General features: G+C 43.2%; 1 protein-coding gene and 1 long non-coding RNA gene across 4 annotated transcripts in view; one reads left to right on the top strand and one right to left on the bottom strand.

Moving 5' to 3' along the window:
- Positions 1-17343, top strand: part of LOC147031993 (uncharacterized) — a 41732-nt gene extending 24389 nt beyond the window's left edge. Inside the window, exons 2-3 of the long non-coding RNA XR_015055003.1 lie at positions 15289-15413; positions 17204-17343. This is a non-coding gene — a long non-coding RNA (uncharacterized LOC147031993). The remainder of the gene's footprint in view (positions 1-15288; positions 15414-17203) is intronic.
- LOC147031992 (zinc-regulated GTPase metalloprotein activator 1-like) overlaps positions 1-22998 on the bottom strand; it is a 453248-nt gene that overhangs the window by 142755 nt on the left and 287495 nt on the right. For all 3 annotated transcript variants that reach the window (XM_085869244.1, XM_085869243.1, XM_085869245.1), the window contains 5 exons: positions 17746-17802; positions 17265-17331; positions 16224-16292; positions 15993-16058; positions 3962-4091 (listed from right to left, as the gene is read on the bottom strand). In XM_085869244.1, coding sequence (XP_085725370.1) covers positions 3962-4091; positions 15993-16058; positions 16224-16292; positions 17265-17331; positions 17746-17802 — 389 coding nt within the window. The remainder of the gene's footprint in view (positions 1-3961; positions 4092-15992; positions 16059-16223; positions 16293-17264; positions 17332-17745; positions 17803-22998) is intronic.

The raw sequence follows: 22998 nt of genomic DNA, 5'->3' as shown, positions 1-22998 counted from the left end.
TCTCCTGAGTGGAGGAGGCCAATGGGCCGACCACATGCCTCGTGGTTGCAGCAGGTTGATCGGCATCTTAAGGAGATGGGGATGGGCCAGGCATCTGCCTGGGGGTGGGGGGGTGGCCAGACGGAGGCCCCTGGAGTACCGGCGGAAAGTGGACGCAGCAACGCGCTGCTCTGGCGCATGCTCCCATACCTGACCTATTATCTTGAAGTAAAAGTTTTTCAGGAGAAGCGAAGAACAACAAGAGTGAGAACTGCTTTGCAGTACATGTCCAATCATAAATGTCATATTGTTAAGTCCACAAAGGGTATTACTCTGTGAAAAATTGACGAAACGCTCTGAAACTCGAACTTGTTCTGCAATCATAATAAAGCCGTGTACCAAGTTTCATTTGAATATGTGAAAGGGTATGGGGGTAATTTTGAAGGATTTTGCAATGACAGCTATCGCCAGTATTGGGTGAGATGCTGCAAGTTGTAATCAGCAACTGTGCTGCATGTACCCACATGTGTGCTCAGAATGTTGGAAGACATTTTGCAAATCCGTATTGATGGAAATAAACTTGAAAGATCCCTCTATTATCTGGTTTTTGTTTCACACTTGCATCAGAGTTAATTTAATTATTATGGTTCCTGGAGGGGGACATTAAGTGCTTAGTCTTGGGGTCTGACTTTTTGAAGAGTTCCATTATTAAATTTTTCGATTTTTAAATTATTAAATTTTCCCCATTTTCAATTCACCCCGTTTTATTATTTAATATTTTTCCAATTATTTGATTTTTAAATTATTTAATTTTCGATTAATTACTTATTTGATTTTTGTTTTTTCAATTATTTATTTTTCAATTTTCATTGATTTTAATATTTTTCAATTATTTAATTTTTCTATTATTATGGTTCCCGCAGGGAAGCATGAAGTGTTTTGGTCTTAGTGTCCATGGTGTCCCGCTCTTTAGAAGAAAAAAAACATTTGTTTCCGTTACGAGGCAGAATTTCAAATGCTTCCAATTGGCTAATATTACGAGTGGTTCTTCTGGGAACCATCGGTGATCTCCGATCGCGACCCTCTAGTTAAATGATGAAATCGGGTACATTTTTTGGCCCACGCTGTGCAGATGTATGAATGTACTATGTACTGTTTCTATGTCATTTACATTAACCTTTTTGGTGGTGTTGTTGATATACTTTGTACTATATGCAAGTAATATACATTGACATTTTAGTGCTGTATGTAAGAAATATACATGTGTATGTACTATGTATTTATTGTTTGTATGTAATATACATGTACATAATATGTGATGTACTGTATGCATGTAATATACAATTAATTAATTTGGTGCTGTTATTGATAATGGCCTGTAAAAATTGCAATATGGAGTAATGACATTATCTTGGCAAGTAAGTCACTTGGGAAAACATGCTTCACATGAACGTTTAATCTTGGCTGATACTATATTATACAGATGATGCACAATGGTTAGTTAATTAAATGGACAATACTTTTTTAAGCACCCTTGCTTTTACGGTGTCCTTTCACTTACCGAAAGCTTCCTTTCACACACTTCATACAAACCATTTATGTTTTTGTCTTGCTGATGAAGCCATCGAGGCAAAAACAGATCAGTGCATGTGTGGTGTTGATGTGACTTTGTGAAAATCCAAGTAACCATTGCACACTGCCCCTTTTTAGAGGTGGTCTATGATAAAGTCATGTGGAGATCCCTTCTTTTTTACCTTTCTTTACTCTATCAGTATTTAATTGCATGGCAAGTCCTCTTTTTTCCCCCCAATACCAGTATTTTAAGACTATTTGAGTTTTAAGTACTAATTAAGAGTTCCTATAATCTTAATGAGCAACCTTCACTGAATGGACTCTTGAAATTTAAAGGAATGCATTTAGTTTAAGTATATTTAGGTTTGAAGCTGTTAATATAAACTACATGTACTTGGTGCAAATTTTTATAATCTCATTGACAAATGCACTGACATTTTGAGTGATATTTGGGACGACAATATTTGGGGCCATCTCTTTATGATATCATACAGAAATATGTCAATACTATGTATGCATGTATGTATGTATGTATGTATGTATGTATAAACCATATCTATATATAAAAAGAGCTCGGATCGGCATGCGTCCGTCCTTCCTTCCGTCTGTCCAGCCGTGTGACTATACGTGTATTATTTACGTAATATTGGAATGTACCTTTCGACTACTGAGACCCCTTAGATCTTTGAAGACCCTCTAAGACCACCAGGACTCTTAAGACACAAAAAACCCCCAAAGACCCTGACGACCCCCAAGAACCCCGAAGACCTCAAAGACTCAAAAGACCCTGAAGACCCAAAAGTCACCGAAGACCCACAAAGACCCCGAAGATCCTAAAGACCAAACGACCCTGAAGACCCCAAATACCAAAATGACCCTGAAGACCCAAAAGTCCCAAAGGACGCCAAAGAACCAGAAGACAATGAAGACCCTTTAGACCTTAACATTTAGACCCCTTACACCCTTCAGACAGATAAGCCTGGTGTTGGCGCAGTGGTTAGGGCAGCGGCTTGGGATCCAAAAGGTCCTGAGTTCAAGCCCTGTTCGGCCACTGAATTAATACACCAGGGGGTTGACTCAGCCTGTCATCCTTCCGAGGTCGGCGAAATGAGTACCAGTATACTGGGCCGGTGTATACCCCGGTTAAAATAGGTGTACCATATCCCTGTGTCGTAAGAGGCGACCAGGGTTGCGTCAGGAAGGGCATCCGGCGTAAAACATGTGCCAAATCACTATGCGGATCATACGGATGATCCGCTGTGGCGACCCCTAACGGGAGCAGCCGAAGGAAGAAGAAGACACCCTTCAGACAGATCAGACAGCTGATATCTTTGACAACTTACACCAATTAAACCTTCTTATATCACAAATTAAATTTCAAATAAATATATCAGCAATACGACAAATAAATTTGTAGAAAAAAAAATGTTTGTGTTATGATTGGTGTAAATCATGCCAACACAGTAAATCTGTGACGTCAAATCGCTGCAACGATGTGTGGAGAGGTGAGTGTTGCGAGCTGAACCACGCTAGTTGAGTTGAAAACGGCTTGGGCGAAATCTCCACCAAATTTTGCATATGTGCTGGGGTACCTGCGAGCCGGTCATGGGGAAAACTAAATATCACCCCTTACCCGCTGAGGGTGGGGAAGGGATGACACTTTCAAATCCTTTGTATCGTGAATGATTATTATTAGGGGGTGCAGAAGGGGGTGTGGGGTGTGCCACCAGATTTTTTTTATTATTACAGGGGAAGAGGTGCAACCAGAATTTTTGTAAAGGGTGCACAACCACAATTTTTATAAGGGGTAGGGGTGCGCAACTAGAATTTTAATGATGGTGAAGGGGTACAAACAAAAAAAATTATAGATGGTGGGGGGGGAGGACGGGCTGTATATGCATGGTATTGTGCACGATATTTCCCTGACCCTGTAATTCACTCCTGGAGGGAACGGGTATTTACTTGTACATATAATGGCAGAATTTTTGACCTTCCAATTACCCACCCTCTTCCCCCCATGACTATCTTTTATGTTGTACCACAATATCATCTGCAACTCTTACTTTTATCATGTAAATAATTGTCTCATTTTATCCCCACTCCTCTCCTACCCTTCATGCACGGTCAATTGTCACGGTGGTGGAGTAGAGGAGAGTTACAATGAGAAAATTATGAGAAAAGATTAGGTTCCCCCTTACCTTGTACAAAAACTCAACCAAAAGACTCTAGCAATGATTTAAACCACAGATTACTGCAGCGGGTGATGCGGTGACAATTTCTTTATAAAGTGTTGGATATATCCACTAACTCTACCATAGCGTGGCCTCTTCCATTTCTCCTTCAACCGTGTGCTGTCCTAGTTTCCCTTCTCGACACACCAAGGCATTCAGTCACATCTGAACACCCTTACCAATAATGATGAAACGACAATGCCGATGTCTTGATTCAGGCCAGTCCATGGGGGTTTCCTCCTGGTCAAAGAGCTCACGCACACCCTGTACGAGCACGATCTTCCGTTCACATGCCAATGGGACAAGGCCCTATGAGGAGAGAGGATAGCGACAGGTGAGGTGAAGTAAAAGGGACAAAATTCCAAAGGTATTACATAAGCTGGATGGCTTTGAACATGTGTGTACAGCTTTGTGTATGACATTATTGTATAGCTATGAACATAAGCTGGATGGAGGCAGGATCTGGAATGCGCACAAGATCATGAGAATCAAGTTCGACTTTCACATTAAATTAATAAAACCTGGTGTTGGCTTAACGGTGAAAGTGGCTGCCCCAATGGGGAACCCATACGCTCAGAACACCTCAACAGTAATCTACCTCTTGATACCCTACAAAATAGATAGGATATGTCTTTTTCCGATTTCCGAATTATAAAGTAGGTAAATTTGCAATTAAAAGTCGAAATCTTCTTCTTCAGATTAGCGGTTACGTCGCATGTGGAAGCAGACCACCATATCCATACTGTGTATGGGTTACATCGCCATACGATTTAACACAAACGGCGAATAATTTTAGATTTTCAACTAATTTGCTGAGTCGATGTGTCCTTGGTGCTTGTATAGTAATACAAACCGAGATGGTTTCATGCTACACCAATGGTCAAAAGACGCAAAGTTTGCCATAAATCGGACGAGGTTTGTCCGACATACCCACACGTGGATCAGGCCTTCAAAATGTTCGGTTTTATGCTCGGAACATTTTACAGATCACTGTTATACCCCCTTCGCCCTCCCCTCACCCCCCCCTTTCCACTGGGGAGGGACATCGACACCTCACAGACATGACCGTGGGAGACGGCACAGACACCAATGGCATCCGGGGAAAGTATGAAATGGGACGACCCCGTAACATACAAGACACCTGGTCAGCCAGCAACGGTGGGCCAAAGCGTTCGAAACCCATTTTGTCCGTGGTGTGGGCTGTTGGGTGATGGTGGGTATTTCTGCTCGAGTAATGTATAAACCGATTCATCAATTAATACAAAATCCCTCCCTTATATAAACAGTCAATTGAACTGAAAATCAAACCCCACCAAAATCTGGAGTGAAATCTAAAAATGTGAGTTAAGAAATCGGCGGTTTTGTTTTTTGCGGGTACATGCCATCACCAATCAGCTTGTTTTCGCTTGCCAGGCCAGCCATTCCTTATCAACCATTTCATTGGAGTGCTTGCTTGAGTCCTTAAGCAACTTGCCAAGCACCCTACACTACTACAGTTGATAGCGGTACAGTTCGTGTCTCGATCGGGATGTACAGTCAGCAGTTGCTACAATACAAGGTAGAGGTATGTAGACAGCACACGTGGATGTGGAACATATGGGTAGATTTGGATCTGTAAAGGGACTCTCTGCGGGTGTGTGTGTGCATGCCTGCATGCTTGGTTACGGGCAACGTCGTGGCAAAGTTTCATCCCATATCTTATGACGATGATGGGTGGTGGAGGTTTTAACTTTTAACCTCAGCAACGTACGAGCGATCACATTTTCCTTTGTCCTCGTGACTGTTTCTAAAGGAATTGGTTATTTTACAGTATATGAATTGGGTGAGCTTTATATAAGTTACGAGTGGGGTGTGCTTACACATTGCATAAGCATACGAACCGTGTTTCCCCATTGTCTAGGGTTGCTCTCCTGCATTTGATTTTTCATTTATTTATTTTCTTTCTTTGTTTTCATTTATTTATGTTTTCATTTATGGATGCTTTCTGATGGTTCTGTGATTTTTGCCTGGTGTATCAGCTTTGATGTCCGTCAGCACACAAAATTACCGTGCTTCCCCATTGTCTTGGGTCACTCACCTGCAATTTTTTTCATTTATGGATGTTGTCCGACGATTCTGTGATTTTTTTCCGGTGTACTGGCTTCGATGTCCATCAGCATGCAAAATTTCAGTTTTCTACGTCACCCAGAAGGTACTGATCCTTAATATAAGTCAGTGAGTCAGTCAGTGGTTAGAAAGAGCAATATATATATATATATATATATATATATATATATATATATATATATATATATATATATATATATATATATATATATTAGAATATGGTTTATCTTTGTGAGTTTCAAAGCAGAATATATTTGATAACATCTGATTTTCAAGCCGTTCACCGAATGAATGCATTTTCTAAATTACAGAGCCAAATTTTTCCCATCCGTCATGCGATGTGTGTGTGTGTGTGTGTGTGTGTGTGTGTGTGTGTGTGTGTGTGTGTGTGTGTGTGTGTGTGTGTGTGTGTGTGTGTGTGTGTGTGTGTGTTGGTCATAAAGCATAACATATTCAATCTGCTAACACCTCTACCCTCACACCTCCCTCTGTCTTTGTCCCACCCTCACTCCAGCACCTCCAAATGCAGTGCAGCACCCTCATACCACATATCTATATATTGTTGCGGATCTGGGGTGGCGGGATTCTCATCCGGTCCGAGGTGCCACCCTCACCACCACCGTCTCCGGGGTTTATAACGCCGGCCGGCTCAGCACAGGCCTCAGGTCACGCGCCTTCAATCGCGATACCAACGTAATCCTTGTACCTTGCCAGTTGGGGAAATAGAACCCCTGGTTACAGACTGGTTTTGTCAGATGCCGAGCGTTTTCTGCCAGTCTGTAACCATTTCGGTTTTATATGCCAATTGAACGGATCGTTCCTCGACGCGACATGAATTAATCCATAGCGGCAACTTCATATGAATTAACCAGATTTATTGGGGAACATAGGGGATCACAGCACAAGCAAAATTCACGACAATGTTTTTATTTCCAATTCTCAACCCGTTCCTAAAGGCCCGGTCACACCTTGACGTTTTAGCCAACGTATGCCGATTTTTGAATTTTTTTTCTAAAACGCTGGCACACGTTGAATACGTTATGGGTAAGTTTTGATAACATTGAGAGCACGCTGAAAAACACTGCCATACGTCGTTGTACGCTGGCTTTAAACGTTGTACTTTTCGGTTGTCCTCAAATTTTTTCATGCTTGAAATTTCACGACGTATGCCGGCGTATGACTCACACGTTCCGCTACGCTGGCCACAAGTTGTAGGCACGGTCTGCGATCGTTGACAGACGTCAACACATGCTACTTGTAAGTTAATCATAAGTTGAGACACGCCGAGGTAATGTTTAGAGTACCCGAAACTTATTTATAACCTATGATTAACGTGTTGTTGGCATGTTACGCGATCGTTGCCACACATCGACAGACGTTACTTTTAAGTTACTCATAGGCTGAAAGACGTCGGTATAATGGATCGTCCTTGCGTCAGCGTCCACGGCCACGGCCAGGACACTTATTTGCAGCATTCTTCAAACTTTTCTTCGGCATGACGAGGATGTTCACACTTCGATGTCTAGCTTGGCTATGATTCCAATTGTCCATCGGCAGCGTCTATTTAAAATAGTCGAGTTTGAGCGTTTTAACACGTTCAGAAGAAATGCTTCAAATTTCAAAACCCCAGCGTCAAAAAACAAAGGCGAGTGACAGCAATTTAAATCGTTCATTGTAAACAATGAAACTAGCTGAGTGGTACCGTTTAAAAGTCGTTGAGTGTAAAAAAATCCAATTTTTGAGCGCAAGCGTCTACTTTCAATAGTGGGGTTTGAGCGATTTAGCACGTTCAATAGAAACGATTAAAATTTCCAAGCGCCAGCGTCAAAAAACAAAGGCGAGTGACAGCAATTTAAATAGTTCATTGTAAACAATGAAAATGGCTGAGTGGTACCGTTTAAAAGTCGTTGAGTGTAAAAAAAATCCAATTGTTGAGGCAAGCGTCTACTTTCAATAGTGGAGATGCAGCCATTTAAATCGTTGAGTGGCAGCCTATGAACCTACCAGTGGACACGCGGACGCAAGGACGATCCATCATAACCCACACCCTCCCCCTCACACTCACCTACTATTGCAAACATGAACAAACTACTACTAATACTAATACTAATACTGATACTGATACTGTTACTGCTGACATGGACATCGACTCAAAAAGGAACTCGAAAACACTGTTGAGTTCCCTTTTATGAGCAGCATTTTTATATACCAATTCCCAAAACCGCTGGGAACACGTCTTTATATGGCAGTTGTAACCTAGAAACACGTTCATTTATTTTTTTTGTCGACCGGAAGACGTCATTGGAATACGTCTACATACATCGATGTGTGTTGGGACTACGTAAAGAATTGGTTCAAAGCACGTCAAACATAAGTTAGAAATAAGTTTCGCGTAAAAAAGACATTACCGCGACGTGTTTCGACTTATGAGTAGCTTATAAGTAGCCTTTGTGGACGTGTGTAAGCGTCCACATATCGTGTGTAAAACTTATCCCCATCGCATGCGGAACGTGTGTCATACGCCAAGTACGTCGTAAAATTTTGAACATGTTTAAAATTTCTTGACGTACTCTACTTACTACGACATATGATAGCGTACTTTAGCGTTGTACTCACGTATACCAAACTTACTCATACCGTATTTGACGTGCCCCAACGTTTTAGACACATTTTTCTTAGGTCGGCATACGCTGGCAGGATCGCCAAGGTGTGACCGCGATGTTGTCACTTCCATTTCTACGGCAGTTATGATTCAAATCGTTGTGCGTCAGCCTTTTAATAGGCTACGTCACGACATCGTCGGCGATGCGTGCAACGCGCTATGCCTAAGTTAGACTATCGTTGGCCATCGGTTGTGTAGGCCGACAACAGGTTCAGCATTCGTTGGTATAAGTTATCTATAACACAACGAAACGTTCTGTGTCCATTACTAATATGTTATGCATACGACCAACTCGTGATGAATACGTCCGAATCTTAAAAAAAAAAACATCAAAAGTTCAACGTCAGCCAGCGTTTTACATACATTTTAATACGTTGCCATCGCTGGCTAAAACGTCAAGGTGTGACCGGGCCTTAACTGGGGAACCACGGCCTACAGGTTTCGAGGGGGTCACTACCGAAATATGCCTTATACAACACGTGCAGACAAAGACAAACAGCATGCATGCAAGACAAGACAGAGTACGTGGTGATGTCTCATGGACGAGAGGAAAGTGTCAAAAAGCACGAATGTCGCTCGTAACAGGCGAATGTCCATGGATTCGAACTCCCGCTCGAACCACGCCGCGTGGCAAAATGGCGCTTGTCAGTTTGTCGCAGACCTCACGCACGCGGTCTCTGCACGCTCTGGCCCCGCGCAATGTCGACGGCACAAATCCGCCAGATCAACGATGGGCCTCAGCCGATCTCTCTCTCTAGGTCCAGCACACAAATCCAGGCCTGGCCGGTGCACCAGACAAGGCTCAAATTGAGGTGCCGAGCTCCCCAGGCATATCGACAACGTGTCCAGCCGTGAGGTGAGTACGGAGGAGGGTCTATGGCCAGACGCAGGCTGAATCTGTTGATCACTTCCCCACAAGAGTCGATCGCCGGCTCGAGGTGCAGGCAGCCTCTCTTACGTTCGCTCGCTTCGAAAACACCACTCTTTCGAGAACGACTGTTCTCCACACACAGCTCTTTTCACGAAGCCTTCATTTCTCGCTTCGAAACGACTCCGAGCACTGGTGGTTTCTCTGTTGCCTTCCCTGCCTTTCTTTCGGCTCGTTCCTCACGAAAAACAGACACAGCTGTCCCGTGTACAGCCGACCGGCGCCACTACTGCGCTCACAGTTTCACCAGTTTCTTTTCGTTCGCTCCTTCGACACACCAGCCCGCCTCTCTCGGCGAAACCGACCAAAGGCCCCTCCCCTTCAGGTCACTTCCTCCCCTTGGCCACACTCTTTTTCCAATCACACCCCCTCAGCCGGCTGGGGGGGAGCTATCCCGGGATGGGGTAGGAACAAGAGGGATCTCTTGTTTCACCACCACTGTATGAACACAAAAACAGTCTCTTACACCACCCGACACACAACGTCCCTTATACCACACAACCTAGCTAAACAGGCATTTTATTGGGGATCTGAGCTAATCATATATATATATATATATATATATATATATATATATATATATATATATATATATATATATATATATATATATATATATCTTTCTCTCTCTCTCCGGATGTATCTGGACAGTGGTTATATCCGCACGTATCTGGACGGTGGTTATTTCTGGACATATCCGAACGGTGGTTATGGCCAGAGGGTGATTATCTCCATATGTGGCTGGACTGCGGTTATCTCCGGATGTGTCCGGACAGTGGTTATGTCTGGACGGATCATCCTCTCACAGTGCCTTCCCTTGCCCTCCCCTCACGCTGCCTTTCCTTGTCCTCCCCTCACGCTGCCTTTCCTTGTCCTCCCCTCACGCTGCCTTTCCTTGTCCTCCCCTCACGCTGCCTTTCCTTGTCCTCCCCTCACGCTGCCTTTCCTTGTCCTCCCCTCACGCTGCCTTTCCTTGTCCTCCCCTCACGCTGCCTTTCCTTGTCCTCCCCTCACGCTGCCTTTCCTTGTCCTCCCCTCACGCTGCCTTTCCTTGTCCTCCTCTCACGCTGCCTTTCCTTGTCCTCCCCTCACGCTGCCTTTCCTTGTCCTCCCCTCACGCTGCCTTCCCCTCCCCTCATGTTGCCTTCCCTGCCCCCACCCATCCTCACTCTCCCACCCCTCCTCACTCCCCCCTCCTTCCTCGTTCCCCACCCCTTCTCAGTCTCTCTACTTCCTCGCTCTTCCACCCCTCTTTCTCCCCCCTCTTTTTCCCTTCACTCTACTTAGTATACCCATGAGTGAAGCGATGGGTGGGACATGCTTGTTAAAAAAAAAAAAAAAAAAAAAAAAAAAAAAGAATGACAACATGGGAGCAAAGCAGACATTAATTAATACTAATGATTAAAACAATAATAATAGGAGAGCATCATTTGGCAATAAGAACAAGAAATGAATAATCCCTGCCCTGGCCCAAACACATCTGGACTTGGTGAAAGGCAAGCGAATGCTAAAGCAGTACAGCAGGTGGGTATGCTACAAGGTTGTGAAGACCAATGAAAACTTGGTCCAATGGACCAACGGGCCCACGAGTACATGAAATTAACAGATAAATTATTGGCATGCTTTGAGGATATCTTTGAACAGTGGCTGAGAGCATTATAATAATTAACATGGATGCAAGTTCTCATCGAGGACACAGTCCCCAACCGCACCTTAAAAATGGGATGTGTAGATCTTACACGTACATGCACATATTGTTATGAATCTGGTCTAGGTGGTAAAATGGAGAACAGATTAGAATCGTTATTGCCTCTGCCACCAAAGGTGGATGAAGGTTATGTTTTCACCCCTGTCTGTGTTTGTTTATTTGTCTGCAATCAGGATATCTCAAAAAGTTATGGACGCATTCGGACGAAAACTGGTGGACAGGTTGGGTGTGTGATAAGGACGAATTGATTTGATTTTGGTGAAAATCCGAATCCAGATGTGTATATATATATATATATATATATATATATATATATATATATATATATATATATATATATATATATATATATATATATATATTGTGACGTCCACGGGACTTGAACAGTCCCGCCAACGTAGAATGAGCCGAAACGATGGAGGCGGTTTATTTATTTAACCCAAAGATGGCGGTTCCAATCGCTCTACCGCAAACGGGACGAGGAAGGTGGCACGAGTCGCTTTTCACTGAATTGATGATGTTTATTTGTTTTTACTATTAACCAGAAATAACAAGACTCGGCAAGAAAAGGGATCCGGGGCGATTCGACGGGATGGTGTGGGATCGGGCGTGGGGAAAAACACAGACAATTCCAATGAATATACAGATCTCAAACCCTCTAAGGCGCCAAGCACACACACACACACACACACACACACACACACACACACACACACACACACACACACACACACACACACACACACACACACACACACACACACACACACACACACACACAAAAAACGTAGCTACTTCTGGTGGTCAGGCTGGACCGTGGTGTGGACGCAACTGTCCCTGGATCGGCGTCGGACGAGCTGGCCTTGCTCTCGTCAGGGGGGCAGGAGAAACCGTGGTGCTGTCGACCTCCTGGTCTTGGCCCAAGTCCGCTCACAGCCGCCAGGGAACCAGTTCTGGCGCCAAGTTGCGAGCAGGAGAGGGAGGCAGGTCCACCCGCCGTTTGACCCTGTATTCCGAGTCAGCAGAACCCCAGAGCCAACCAAGGTGAGGCACGAGGCTCAGCAAGGCTCCAAGACACGATGAAGAACACGATCGAATCAGCACAACAAGGACGCTCTCTGCGCAACAGCCTCCACACCAAAAAAACACGATCGTTTTGTCCCAATCTTCTTCCTCTTCCTTTTCGACCCCGAACAGAACCTTTTTTATCCTCCTGTCCTCGTCACTTCCAATCGAGCCGTTTATTGGCCCACCGCCGTCGCCTTCTGCCAATCGTGATCACGGGGCGGAGCCATCCGCTGCACTGTCCTGTGACGTCACGGCCAGTCTCCAGAGAATACCAAAAGGGGTTTACGCAGACACACTTACCCTATCCCGTGTCCCTATCTAATTACGTGACAATTATCATTTCCCCCTTGAAGAAATGAACATTTACTAGACAACTTATCACCACTGAATTGCTACTTATTACATCGAGATCCTGGTAAACTCGAACAGCATGGCATACCAAATTAAACATCCTAATTACCCTTTGAATGCATACCCCCCCTCAAACGTAACAATATATATATATATATATATATACATATACAGTATATATATATATATATATACATACATTACATATATACATAGATATATATTGGCTGCCATGATGGCCTTGAGGTATGCCCATTCTCCTCGAAGCTGTCGAGCCTGGGTGAATATCAGTCCAGCTATAAACTGTCATTCCGGTGTTTCACAGTGAGGACGGTTCCTCAATGTGAGTGCTGTCCCTCGGATGGACGTTAAACTCTGCCAGCATTAATTGGTAGATGCCAAAGATCCCACGGTGTCCTTCGTGAAGAGTTGGTGAGTTATTGCCAGCATCATGAACAAATTACAAATCCCTACCCAAACTCATACGAGGAAGGCAATGGCAAACACAAACCACCCACTATAATCCTTGCCAATAAACTGCTTCAGTTTCATCGACACTGTAACAAAGTATGGTACATCATAATCTCGAAGAAGAAGAAAAAAAAAACTGTATAAACTCACAAATAAATACACCAGAATGCATCTGAAAATGCAAAGCCCATCGTGTCGGTTATGTAGGGCCACACTTTGTGTTTAGACTTCTTCCATATGCGAAACGGGACCTTTGACCTTTTGACAGAATTCTTAATTTGTCTTCTCCATATTCTCATAATAAAGCTTTCTTCAAAATTTGATGACAAAAGCTCAAATGGTAAAAAGGTTACAGCCTGACCAGATAGACCATTGAAATCTGTGTGACCATTTCACTGTCGTACGATGAATGCTAAAAGGCATATAAAAAATAAATAATTCAAGGTGGTATGTCGGTCATGGAGATGGTAGAGTGTATATAAATAAATAAGTAATGCAAAGTTATGTCGGTCACGGTGATGGTAAAGTGTATATAAATAAATAATTAATTAAACATGTCAGTCGTGGTGATGGCAAAGTGTGTATAAATAATTTGATTTGGCATTTTGGTTGTTGGTAGAATGGTGAAGGGTATATAAATAAATAAACAATCCAAATTGGCATGTCGGTTGTTGGAAGAATGGTAAAGTATGCAAAAATAAACGTCATTCAAAGTTGTGTGTTGGTGTAGAGATTGTAAAGTGAATATAAATAAATAAATAAACAATTCAAGGTGTAATGTGAAATTCATGTGAAAATTGCACAACGTAGTACAATGCTAAAAAGCATATACATAAATAAATAATCCAAGATGGTATGAAGGTAGTGGAGATGGAAGTGTGTATATAAATAAATAATGGTGGTATGTAGGTCATGATGATGGTAAAGTGTATGTAAAAAATAAAATAGTACTTCACGGTGGTATGTAGGTAGTGGAGATGGTAGTGGGAATATAAATTAATAATTCAAGGTGGTATGTTGGTCGTGGAGATGGTCGTGTATATATGAATAAATAAATAATTAAATGTGCTATGTAGGTCATGGACATGATAGTGTGTATATTAAAAAAAAATTAATGGTGGCATGAATGTCATGATAATGGTAAAGTGCATCTAAAAAAATAAGTAATTCACGGTGGTACGTAGGTAGTGGAGATGGTAAAGTGTATACATATACATAAATAATGGTTCCCAAAAGCATATACTGCACTGTATAATCCTATACTATTTTCTCCAGTTCAGTATTTTTTTTTTTTTTAATTGCCAGCATTCGGAAATAAAATTGTCTGCCCCATGACTTTTGGCTATGATCCCAAAATCATTTGATGTTCCTCGTGCCAAGATATTGCATACACGTGGCGAATATGAAAGATGCGTCGAGTCATTTTCGAGTGGAGGCTCCGGCCGGACGCACGGACAGATGGATGGGCGAATGCACGGATGGATGGACAGCTAGACTGATAGCACCCAAAATATAAGCTCGCCACCCTGTTGGGGGTTAATAATGCCACTTTTACCTTTGTTTAAAAGCTGTAATTGTGAATACATTTTAATTACATGGTGAGAAATGCCCGTGTTGTACAGTACTATATATAAAAATGACACAACACATGAATATAACATATTGCTGCCTCTTACGTTCGGATTTTTCATGGGCTTTGCAAGAGGGGTATGGGTGGGAAAAGGGAAGGGTGGGGGATTTGGGGGGCGGAGGGTGGGGATATATACGTGCACGAGCGCACGATTTTATAATTGTTTCTTCTGGAATGTAACGTTTACGGTTCCACCTTCAATGTGAGAATGTCAAATCGATGCCTCGACCCCAACCTGAACACCCAACCCCATCACCCCCCGTAATGAAAAAAGGCAAATGGCTCACATGGCGATTTATGAAATACCACGTGCTAATAACTTTCTTCATCCTCCCGAATCGAATCACTCCCTGTAAATCGTTATCGTGTGCATAATGGGACTCCGTTTTCATTTCAATCGCGCGTGGAACGCTGCAAACTGGCGCTGCATTGCGGGTAGCTTGGATTTGTGAGAGCTCATAGAGGTGACCATATTATAAAAAAAATAGTGATGGCCACTGCAGAGTGCACGGTCACGTATGTCATGTACTCTATTACAAAACTACTTTACCCCAATTTCTCCCACCTATGTCCCCCACTCAGGCTCTGCCAGAATGATTTGGGAGTAGCTCACTCATAATTGAGCTGTCCAGACCATGTTCGATTCCCAACCTGACTTTCAATGGTCACACACCAGTGCTTCGTGGGAAAGATGGTTGCATTGCAAAGTGAGTGATCCGTCCCTCGGATATACGTTAAGCTGGATGTCCGGAATACTGGCATCAATTGATGGACGTTATAGATCCCATGGTGTCTACCGTGAAGAGTAGGCGAATTATCGCCGGCAGCCCAGAACAAATCACAAATTCCTGCCACATTCAGTCAAACGTCAGGCCTGGCCAGCCAGTCCGTGAAAGACTTGGGCCAAATAAACTTTCCCTGGCTGACCCCACAAGCATGTGGGATTAATTGGGTGTCGTTAAATTGGTGTTACATGTACTCCATACAGGACAATTTAATGGGATTGACAAGGAGAATACACAACTCAAAGAGCTCATCCATCCTTAATAGATGAACGAGGCTTTCAGCATGTACTGGCACCAAATGTGTTTATCCTGGGGTTCTATATCATCTTAATATGGAATGAAATGTTTATAAATTGTATGAATGAGGAGACCGACAACTCCTTCCAAGTTCCACCACTCGATACACAGGCATGTGGTGCAGTGAAAGGATCGACCTTTTGATAATAATGGTTCGTGTTTAAAATGCATGTTGAAAGATTCGTTTTTACTATATGCATGTACCTTCAACCGAAGTACCTCCATGCAATGACCTTCTTCATTGAGCATTTTCTTCTCCCACAAAAGGTCCTGAAATGAAAACAATAAGCATGCAGTTCAAACACGACAATCCACAAGGGCGTTTGGTCAAAATCAAATCAAATACACACACACACACACACACACACACACACACACCAAAGGCAAAAGTAAAACAACCAGAGGGTGGGAATGGTAGGAGATGCAGAAACTCACTTGCAGGAAGGCATCGAGGGCGCTCTGCGTGACGCTTCCCGGCACCTCAAATGTGACACTCCGAATGCTCTGCAAGAGAACGGGGGTTACGGGAAAGTCACGAGCTCACCAGGCCACATTGAAAACCACCGGGCCGTGGACCCCACCGTCCCCTGGCGCAACCATCATATCGCGCTGCAATAACGCTATTCCATTCTGAGCGCCTCTTCTCAATACACAGCGATCAAAAAAACGGAATGGCTGGACAATCGCAGCGTGAAACAACACTCGGACAAAACTACATACAAATCCACAGATCCTGTATGACTTTCTTTCACTGGGATCTTCTGCCAAGATGGAGATTTTCATGGTGCGTTCTCTCCATGAAAACTCGATCTGTTTCGAGGGGCGCTAAAGGCAGACACGTGATAGTTCTGGAAATCCGATGTGCATATCATAACCGATGCGTGACTGTAATTATGGGAGTTCACACAGCCGCCGCCACAGCCAGTTATAAGCCCTCTTTTGTCTCTTTCAAGCGCCTCGCCGAAACGAGTCTAATAATATTTGTGATGGGTGCATGTGATCCGTTTTACATTAATCTATGGTTCATAGAAGAGCTTGTGTATAAATCACATGAAGGAGGAAGACATTTGCAGATGTCAGTGTACATGAATCACAAGGATGTCGCCAATTGCCAAATGGATATAATTATCTGGGATTTGAACCTGTGTAACCAGCATCATGGCCCATCACCAATTTAGATGGGAATGGAAAACTGGTGATCAGCATGATGAATGACGGTGAAAATCTTTCCAACAGGGATGCCTCCTTATCCAACCACAGTGCATGGTGAGCACATTTAGTCGCTAATGAACTGGGCTTTGTCAGGGCTGAGGTCAAAGTTCAAAGCATCTTTTTTAGCTGAACAAGAGAAAGTCTACAACTTACGAACCCATATTCTCTTCCCCACCCCCCCCCTTCCCCGATTTTCATTCCAGGTTGGTCACGGAAAAGGTGCTTTGGCGTGCGTAAGGTGAATGCCCCCTGACTGAGAATTACCTGGTCTAGGTGGCCATGAGTCGCTGCGCCCTCTTGCGTTTCCAACTGGGATAACCTCTCCCGCAAGCTGAAAAAGAGCCGTAAACAACATCATGAAGCGTTTTGGTTATAAAGGGGTTGGTTGTCAGAATGGATCGACATTATCATTATTCTCTCAAACTTTACTTCATTTATAAAAAAGCATGTGCGCGCGCGCACACACACGCACACACACACACACACACACGCACACACGAAGGGGATTGTCGTCAGGAGCAGGCACGATTCAAAGATACATTAACTGTCAACTTTGTCTGTCAGAGATGCATTCATCTCTTTTAGGGCCAAAATACTTTAATGGTGGAAAGACGTGCGCATCTATTTTTTGTATATATACATCAAGACGTGTATATATACATATATACATGTATATTCACTTTTCATTGGTGCAACTTAAGATTTGCAAAGCATGATAAAGATGCTCTGGAACAGAAGAACTTACCCCACGCTAGCGCAGTTGTCAAAGGAATGGAGATCCAACACAAAATCAAGATTCACTCTGGGAAGGAGAGATGATAGAGAGGGAGGGAAGGAGAGAGAAAGATATCATATTATCTCTCTCTGATATGATGGAGATGAGAAAGATGAGAGAAAGATGAGAGGGAGAGACCAGAGAAGAGAAAGATATGACAAAGAGATAAGGAGAGAGAAATATATGATAGATAGAGCAGAGATAAGATATGATGGAGGAGAGAGACATACATGATAGAGAGAGAAAAAAAAGTGATACAGGGAAAGAGAGAGAGAATGGAGAAGAACCAGATTATATATATATATATATATATATATATATATATATATATATATATATATATATATATATATATATAGAGAGAGAGAGAGAGAGAGAGAGAGAGAGAGAGAGAGAGAGAGAGAGAGAGAGAGAGAGAGAGAGAGAGAGAGAGAGAGAGAGAGAGAGAGAGAGAGAGAGAGAGAGAGAGAGAGAGAGAGAGAGAGAGAGAGAGAGAGAGAGAGAGAGAGAGAGAGAGAGAGAGAGAGAGAGAGAGAGAGAGAGAGATATAATGATATGGTGGAGAGGGTGAGAGAAAGGTGAGAGAGAGAGGTGAGAGAGGGGTGAGAGAGGGGTGAGAGAGGGGTGAGAGAGGGGTGAGAGAGGGGTGAGAGAGGGGTGAGAGAGGGGTGAGAGAGGGGTGAGAGAGGGGTGAGAGAGGGGTGAGAGAGGGGTGAGAGAGGGGTGAGAGAGGGGTGAGAGAGGGGTGAGAGAGGGTGAGAGAGGGGTGAGAGAGGGGTGAGAGAGGGGTGAGAGAGAGGTGAGAGAGAGAGAGAGAGAGAGAGAGAGAGAGAGAGAGAGAGAGAGAGAGAGAGATAGAGAGAGATAGAGAGAGATAGAGAGAGATAGAGAGAGATAGAGAGAGATAGAGAGAGATAGAGAGAGATAGAGAGAGATAGAGAGAGATAGAGAGAGATAGAGAGAGGTAGAGAGAGGTAGAGAGAGATAGAGAGAGATAGAGAGAGATAGAGAGAGATAGAGAGAGATGAGAGATGAGAGATGAGAGATGAGAGATGAGAGATGAGAGATGAGAGATGAGAGATGAGAGATGAGAGATGAGAGATGAGAGATGAGAGAGGAGAGATGAGAGATGAGAGATGAGAGAGAAGAGATGAGAGATGAATGATGAGAGAGATAGAGAGAGATAGAGATAGAGATACAGATAGAGATAGAGATAGAGATAGAGATAGAGATAGAGAGAGAGAGAGAGAGAGAGAGAGAGAGAGAGAGAGAGAGAGAGAGAGAGAGAGAGAGAGAGAGAGAGATAATGATATGGTGGAGAGGGTGGAGATGGTGAGAGAGAGGTGAGGGAGAGAGAGGAGAGGTGAGGGAGAGAGAGGAGAGGTGAGGGAGAGAGAGGAGAGGTGAGGGAGAGAGAGGAGAGGGAGAGAGAGGAGAGGTGAGGGAGAGAGAGAGGAGAGGTGAGGGAGAGAGAGGAGAGGTGAGGGAGAGAGAGGAGAGGGAGAGAGAGGAGAGAGAGGAGAGGTTCCTCACGAACAGATTCCTCACGAAAATACTCTCAAAACCTCATCAGTGTACCACTGATCACCCACAATATCCAGGCTCGAAAGATAAGCCTGCTCCATTTTTACTCGTGCCGAAACCATACCTTTAAAGCACAAAAGCACATTTGCATTTTCCCCCTTCAATTTTGCTTTCCTGGTTTTATAAATTGCCAGTTTAGCAATGCCCAACAGAAAAGACAAAAACGAGAGGACTGGTTTACTTTTATAATTCCCCCCGATTCCATAAATAAAGACTGGAAAGGAAAAAATAAAATAAAATTTATAGAAAAGCTGTTGAAGGAAGAGAAAGAGGGGTACCAATCTCTTACATTTAATAAAAACGTGGGCAACATTTTCAATCAAATCACAAAAAGGACAAGAAATTGGAACAGAAGAATTAAACTTATGGAGTCATGTCTGTGTGACCAGGGCTTGATGCGCTAGTCTCCAATTCAGGTCTCCAGTTCGCCCAAGAGTTGGAGAACTATACATTTTGTTCCACACTGGAGTTAAAAAAGCTCCAGCAGGTAAGGTCTCATTCCACCGATTTTTGAACAGTTTTGTAAAACCAGGTATACATTCTTCCAGACATATGTTGTAGATAGCAGTTTTCCGCATGACGTGAAACACACCAATTTCCTCTAAGTTTGAGGAGAACACACCCTCTTGTTTTTTTGAGGCAATTTGAAGTTCAGGGAAATAGAGATGTGAGTCTATCACTTCATCCACCCCAGTCCACCCGATGTTTAGTCTATGAAAGGTTTGAATTACTGCTTTCAAGACATTTTCCACAATACGAGCAGAACGAACACCAGTTTTTGATGAAAGTGAGCTTACAGGTAGCCAGACATTCAAGGATGGATGCAACAGATCTCGCACTCCGTTTATTCCAACACTGGTGAAACAATGCATAAACGACCTGGAGGTTGAAATTCTAGAGAATAAAGGATTCCGAACTAATGGCTATGTACAAACTTTTGGGCATCGTATGATACCTCTAAACGTTGCACTCCGAGGACTTGCCAAGCATTCAAAAGGCTCTGATGAAAACTGGGGAGCTGAGACATGTTAACGTGTTGCAGGTCGATGAGGAAAAGTTCACGGTCATATTTCAGACCTTCCACTTTCTGCAAACAGACGTTTGTGAGAGGACGCCAAGGAACACAGTCACTGTACAGTTGGCGCTTAATCGTGGAAATCCGGAATGCCATTATCCGACTTGGGATATGCATCAGATTTTGACCACCCATATTTCGGGGTCTGCAGACCACGTCTGGGCCCAGCCAATGGTGGCCACCCCAGAAAAAAAAATCAGTCAGAACCCTCTGAATGCCTGTGACCAAGTATCTCGGAGGTTCAAGTGGGATAACTCTATGCCAAATAAATGGAACCACCAGGTTGTTTATGATTGACACCCGTGTCTTAAGCGAGAGAAGTTGGTACAATCTTCTCCACCTTCCCAGTTTCAATTTAATTTTTTCCAGGAAGTTCTCCCAATTTTTTTGTTCATACGCTTCAATTCCTAGAAATAAGCCTAAATATTTAAACCCCTCACTACTCCACTGTATTCCTCCTGGTAAACCAGGCAGGGACGAGGAAGGCAATCTGGGGCCCACCCAGAAAGCTACACTTTTTTCCAATTTACCCTTGCAGTAGAAGCAAGCGCAAACTGGGTAAGGAAACGAGAGACCCCAGAAACATCTTTTTGATTTGCAATAGCAACACAAATATCATCAGCATAAGCTGAAACGACGACTTTGGAGTTTTGTGAAAGAGAGACTCCTAACACGGAGTTCTGAAGTAAAACTAATAAAGGTTCAACGGATAGATTGTTGAGCATGCCTGATAGAGCACAGCCCTGACGGATGCCTCGCTGAAAGGGGAAAGGGTAACAAAGACTATTATTAACCTTCAGCAGACAAGATGCATTTTTGTACAATAACTCAACATAAACAATAAATTTTTCCCCAAACCCTGTTCTCCTGAATACATCAAACAAAAAAGAATGGTTAACACTGTCAAAAGCTTTTTCTTCATCTAAAAGTAATAAACCAAAACCACGAGATGTGGTTCGACCAAGACTGATCAAGTCTCTCACCAAAAAAATATTATCGTATATGGAACGTTCTGGAACACAGTATGATTGATCAGTGCCAATCAAGAAGGATATTACTTCCTTTCGACAGGTTGCAAGTGCTTTTGACAATATTTTATAGTCCGTGTTGAGGAGTGACACAGGCGGCCAATTTGCGGTCTCATGCAGGTTTCCTTTCTTCGGAAGGAGACACAAAACTGCCCTCCGGCAGCTCAATGGCAATTCACCTTGTTCAACACTCTCCTGAAAGACCTCAAGAAGAGTAGGGCCTAGAATGTCCCAGAAAGCCTTATAAAATTCAGTCAGAAGGCCGTCTCGTCCAGGGGCTTTCCCATCCTTGCTATCCTTGAGCGCAGCAGTAAGTTCTCCAAGAGAAATGCCAGGCTAAAGCAATTGTTGTTGGTCTTCAGACAGAGAAGGGAGCTGTTCAAGCATTGCATTCCTGTTCTCATTCATAGCTATTTTTGCGAAGAGTTTCGAAAAATTGTCTTGTAGTTCATGCTTGATATCACTCTGGGAGGTCAACAAATCACCACCAGAAGAGCGCAAAGCATGGATTTGTTGAGAGGTCTTGACCGGTTTTTCCAAATTGAAGAACCCTTTGTTTGGTGTGTCAAGTTGGATTTTTTTGTTCCGCAGTCGGACAAATGCACCGGCCGCCCGCTCTTTCACTATTTTAGCCAGAAGGGTCCTTTTCGTCGACAACTGCTGGACATTCACGCTAGACAATCCAGCTTTCTGCTCACAGATAAGTATATCGTTTTTTAAACAGATATCACACCAAAAGCGTTGTTTGTGCTGTACGAGCAGTATTGTTGGCAAAAACATTTGATTTGGGACTTTGTGCAGTCCCACCATTGTCTTAAGTTCAAATATGAACCCTTTTGTGACTCGCATTTTTCCCATACCATTTTAAAAGCTTCTATAAAATGTGCACTTTGTAAAAGTTTCAAATTAAAAGTCCAATATGCACTTCCACAGACATGATGAGGAAAGCCACACACCATAACAATCATGTGATGATCGGAAAAACCAGACGGCCTTATATAAGAGTTCTTAACAATGTTTACCATTTCATGATTAACATAAAATCTGTCGAGGCGAGCCATCGTCAAAACATTTCTTGATGCACAAACCCATGTATACTGACGGATATTACGGTTTTGTACCCGCCACACATCCACCAGTTTAAACTTTTTGACGAGCTGTGCCAAAGGCCTTGCACTGGGTGGATGAGGCTCACAAGTGTTCCGATCAAGTTGTGGGTCGAGGGTGCAGTTGTAGTCACCCCCCAGACACAACAACATGGTTAAGTCAATGGTGCTTACAAACTCTGCCAACTTGTACAGAAAGGCACCTCTTTCAGAGTTAGCACTAGGACAGTAAACATTTGTCATGCAAATCTTTAGGTTACTACTGACAAATTGCACAGACAGTAAGTAACCTTTGCAAATTTCCTTACAAGTTATCTCCAAAGGCTGAAGTCGAGGATGCAACACTGTTGCCACACCAGCCTTGGCCTCAAGAAGCGCACTCGAGAAAAAAATGACAACCTTTAAAGATTTTACACCACTCATCCTCAGT

This window comes from Eptatretus burgeri, chromosome 2 (genome assembly GCF_056783735.1).
Source record: "Eptatretus burgeri isolate ZD-2024b chromosome 2, Ebu_testis_v1, whole genome shotgun sequence".
In the NCBI taxonomy this organism is placed as follows: Eukaryota; Metazoa; Chordata; class Myxini; order Myxiniformes; family Myxinidae; genus Eptatretus; species Eptatretus burgeri.
This window is presented reverse-complemented; position numbering and strand designations above follow the sequence as displayed.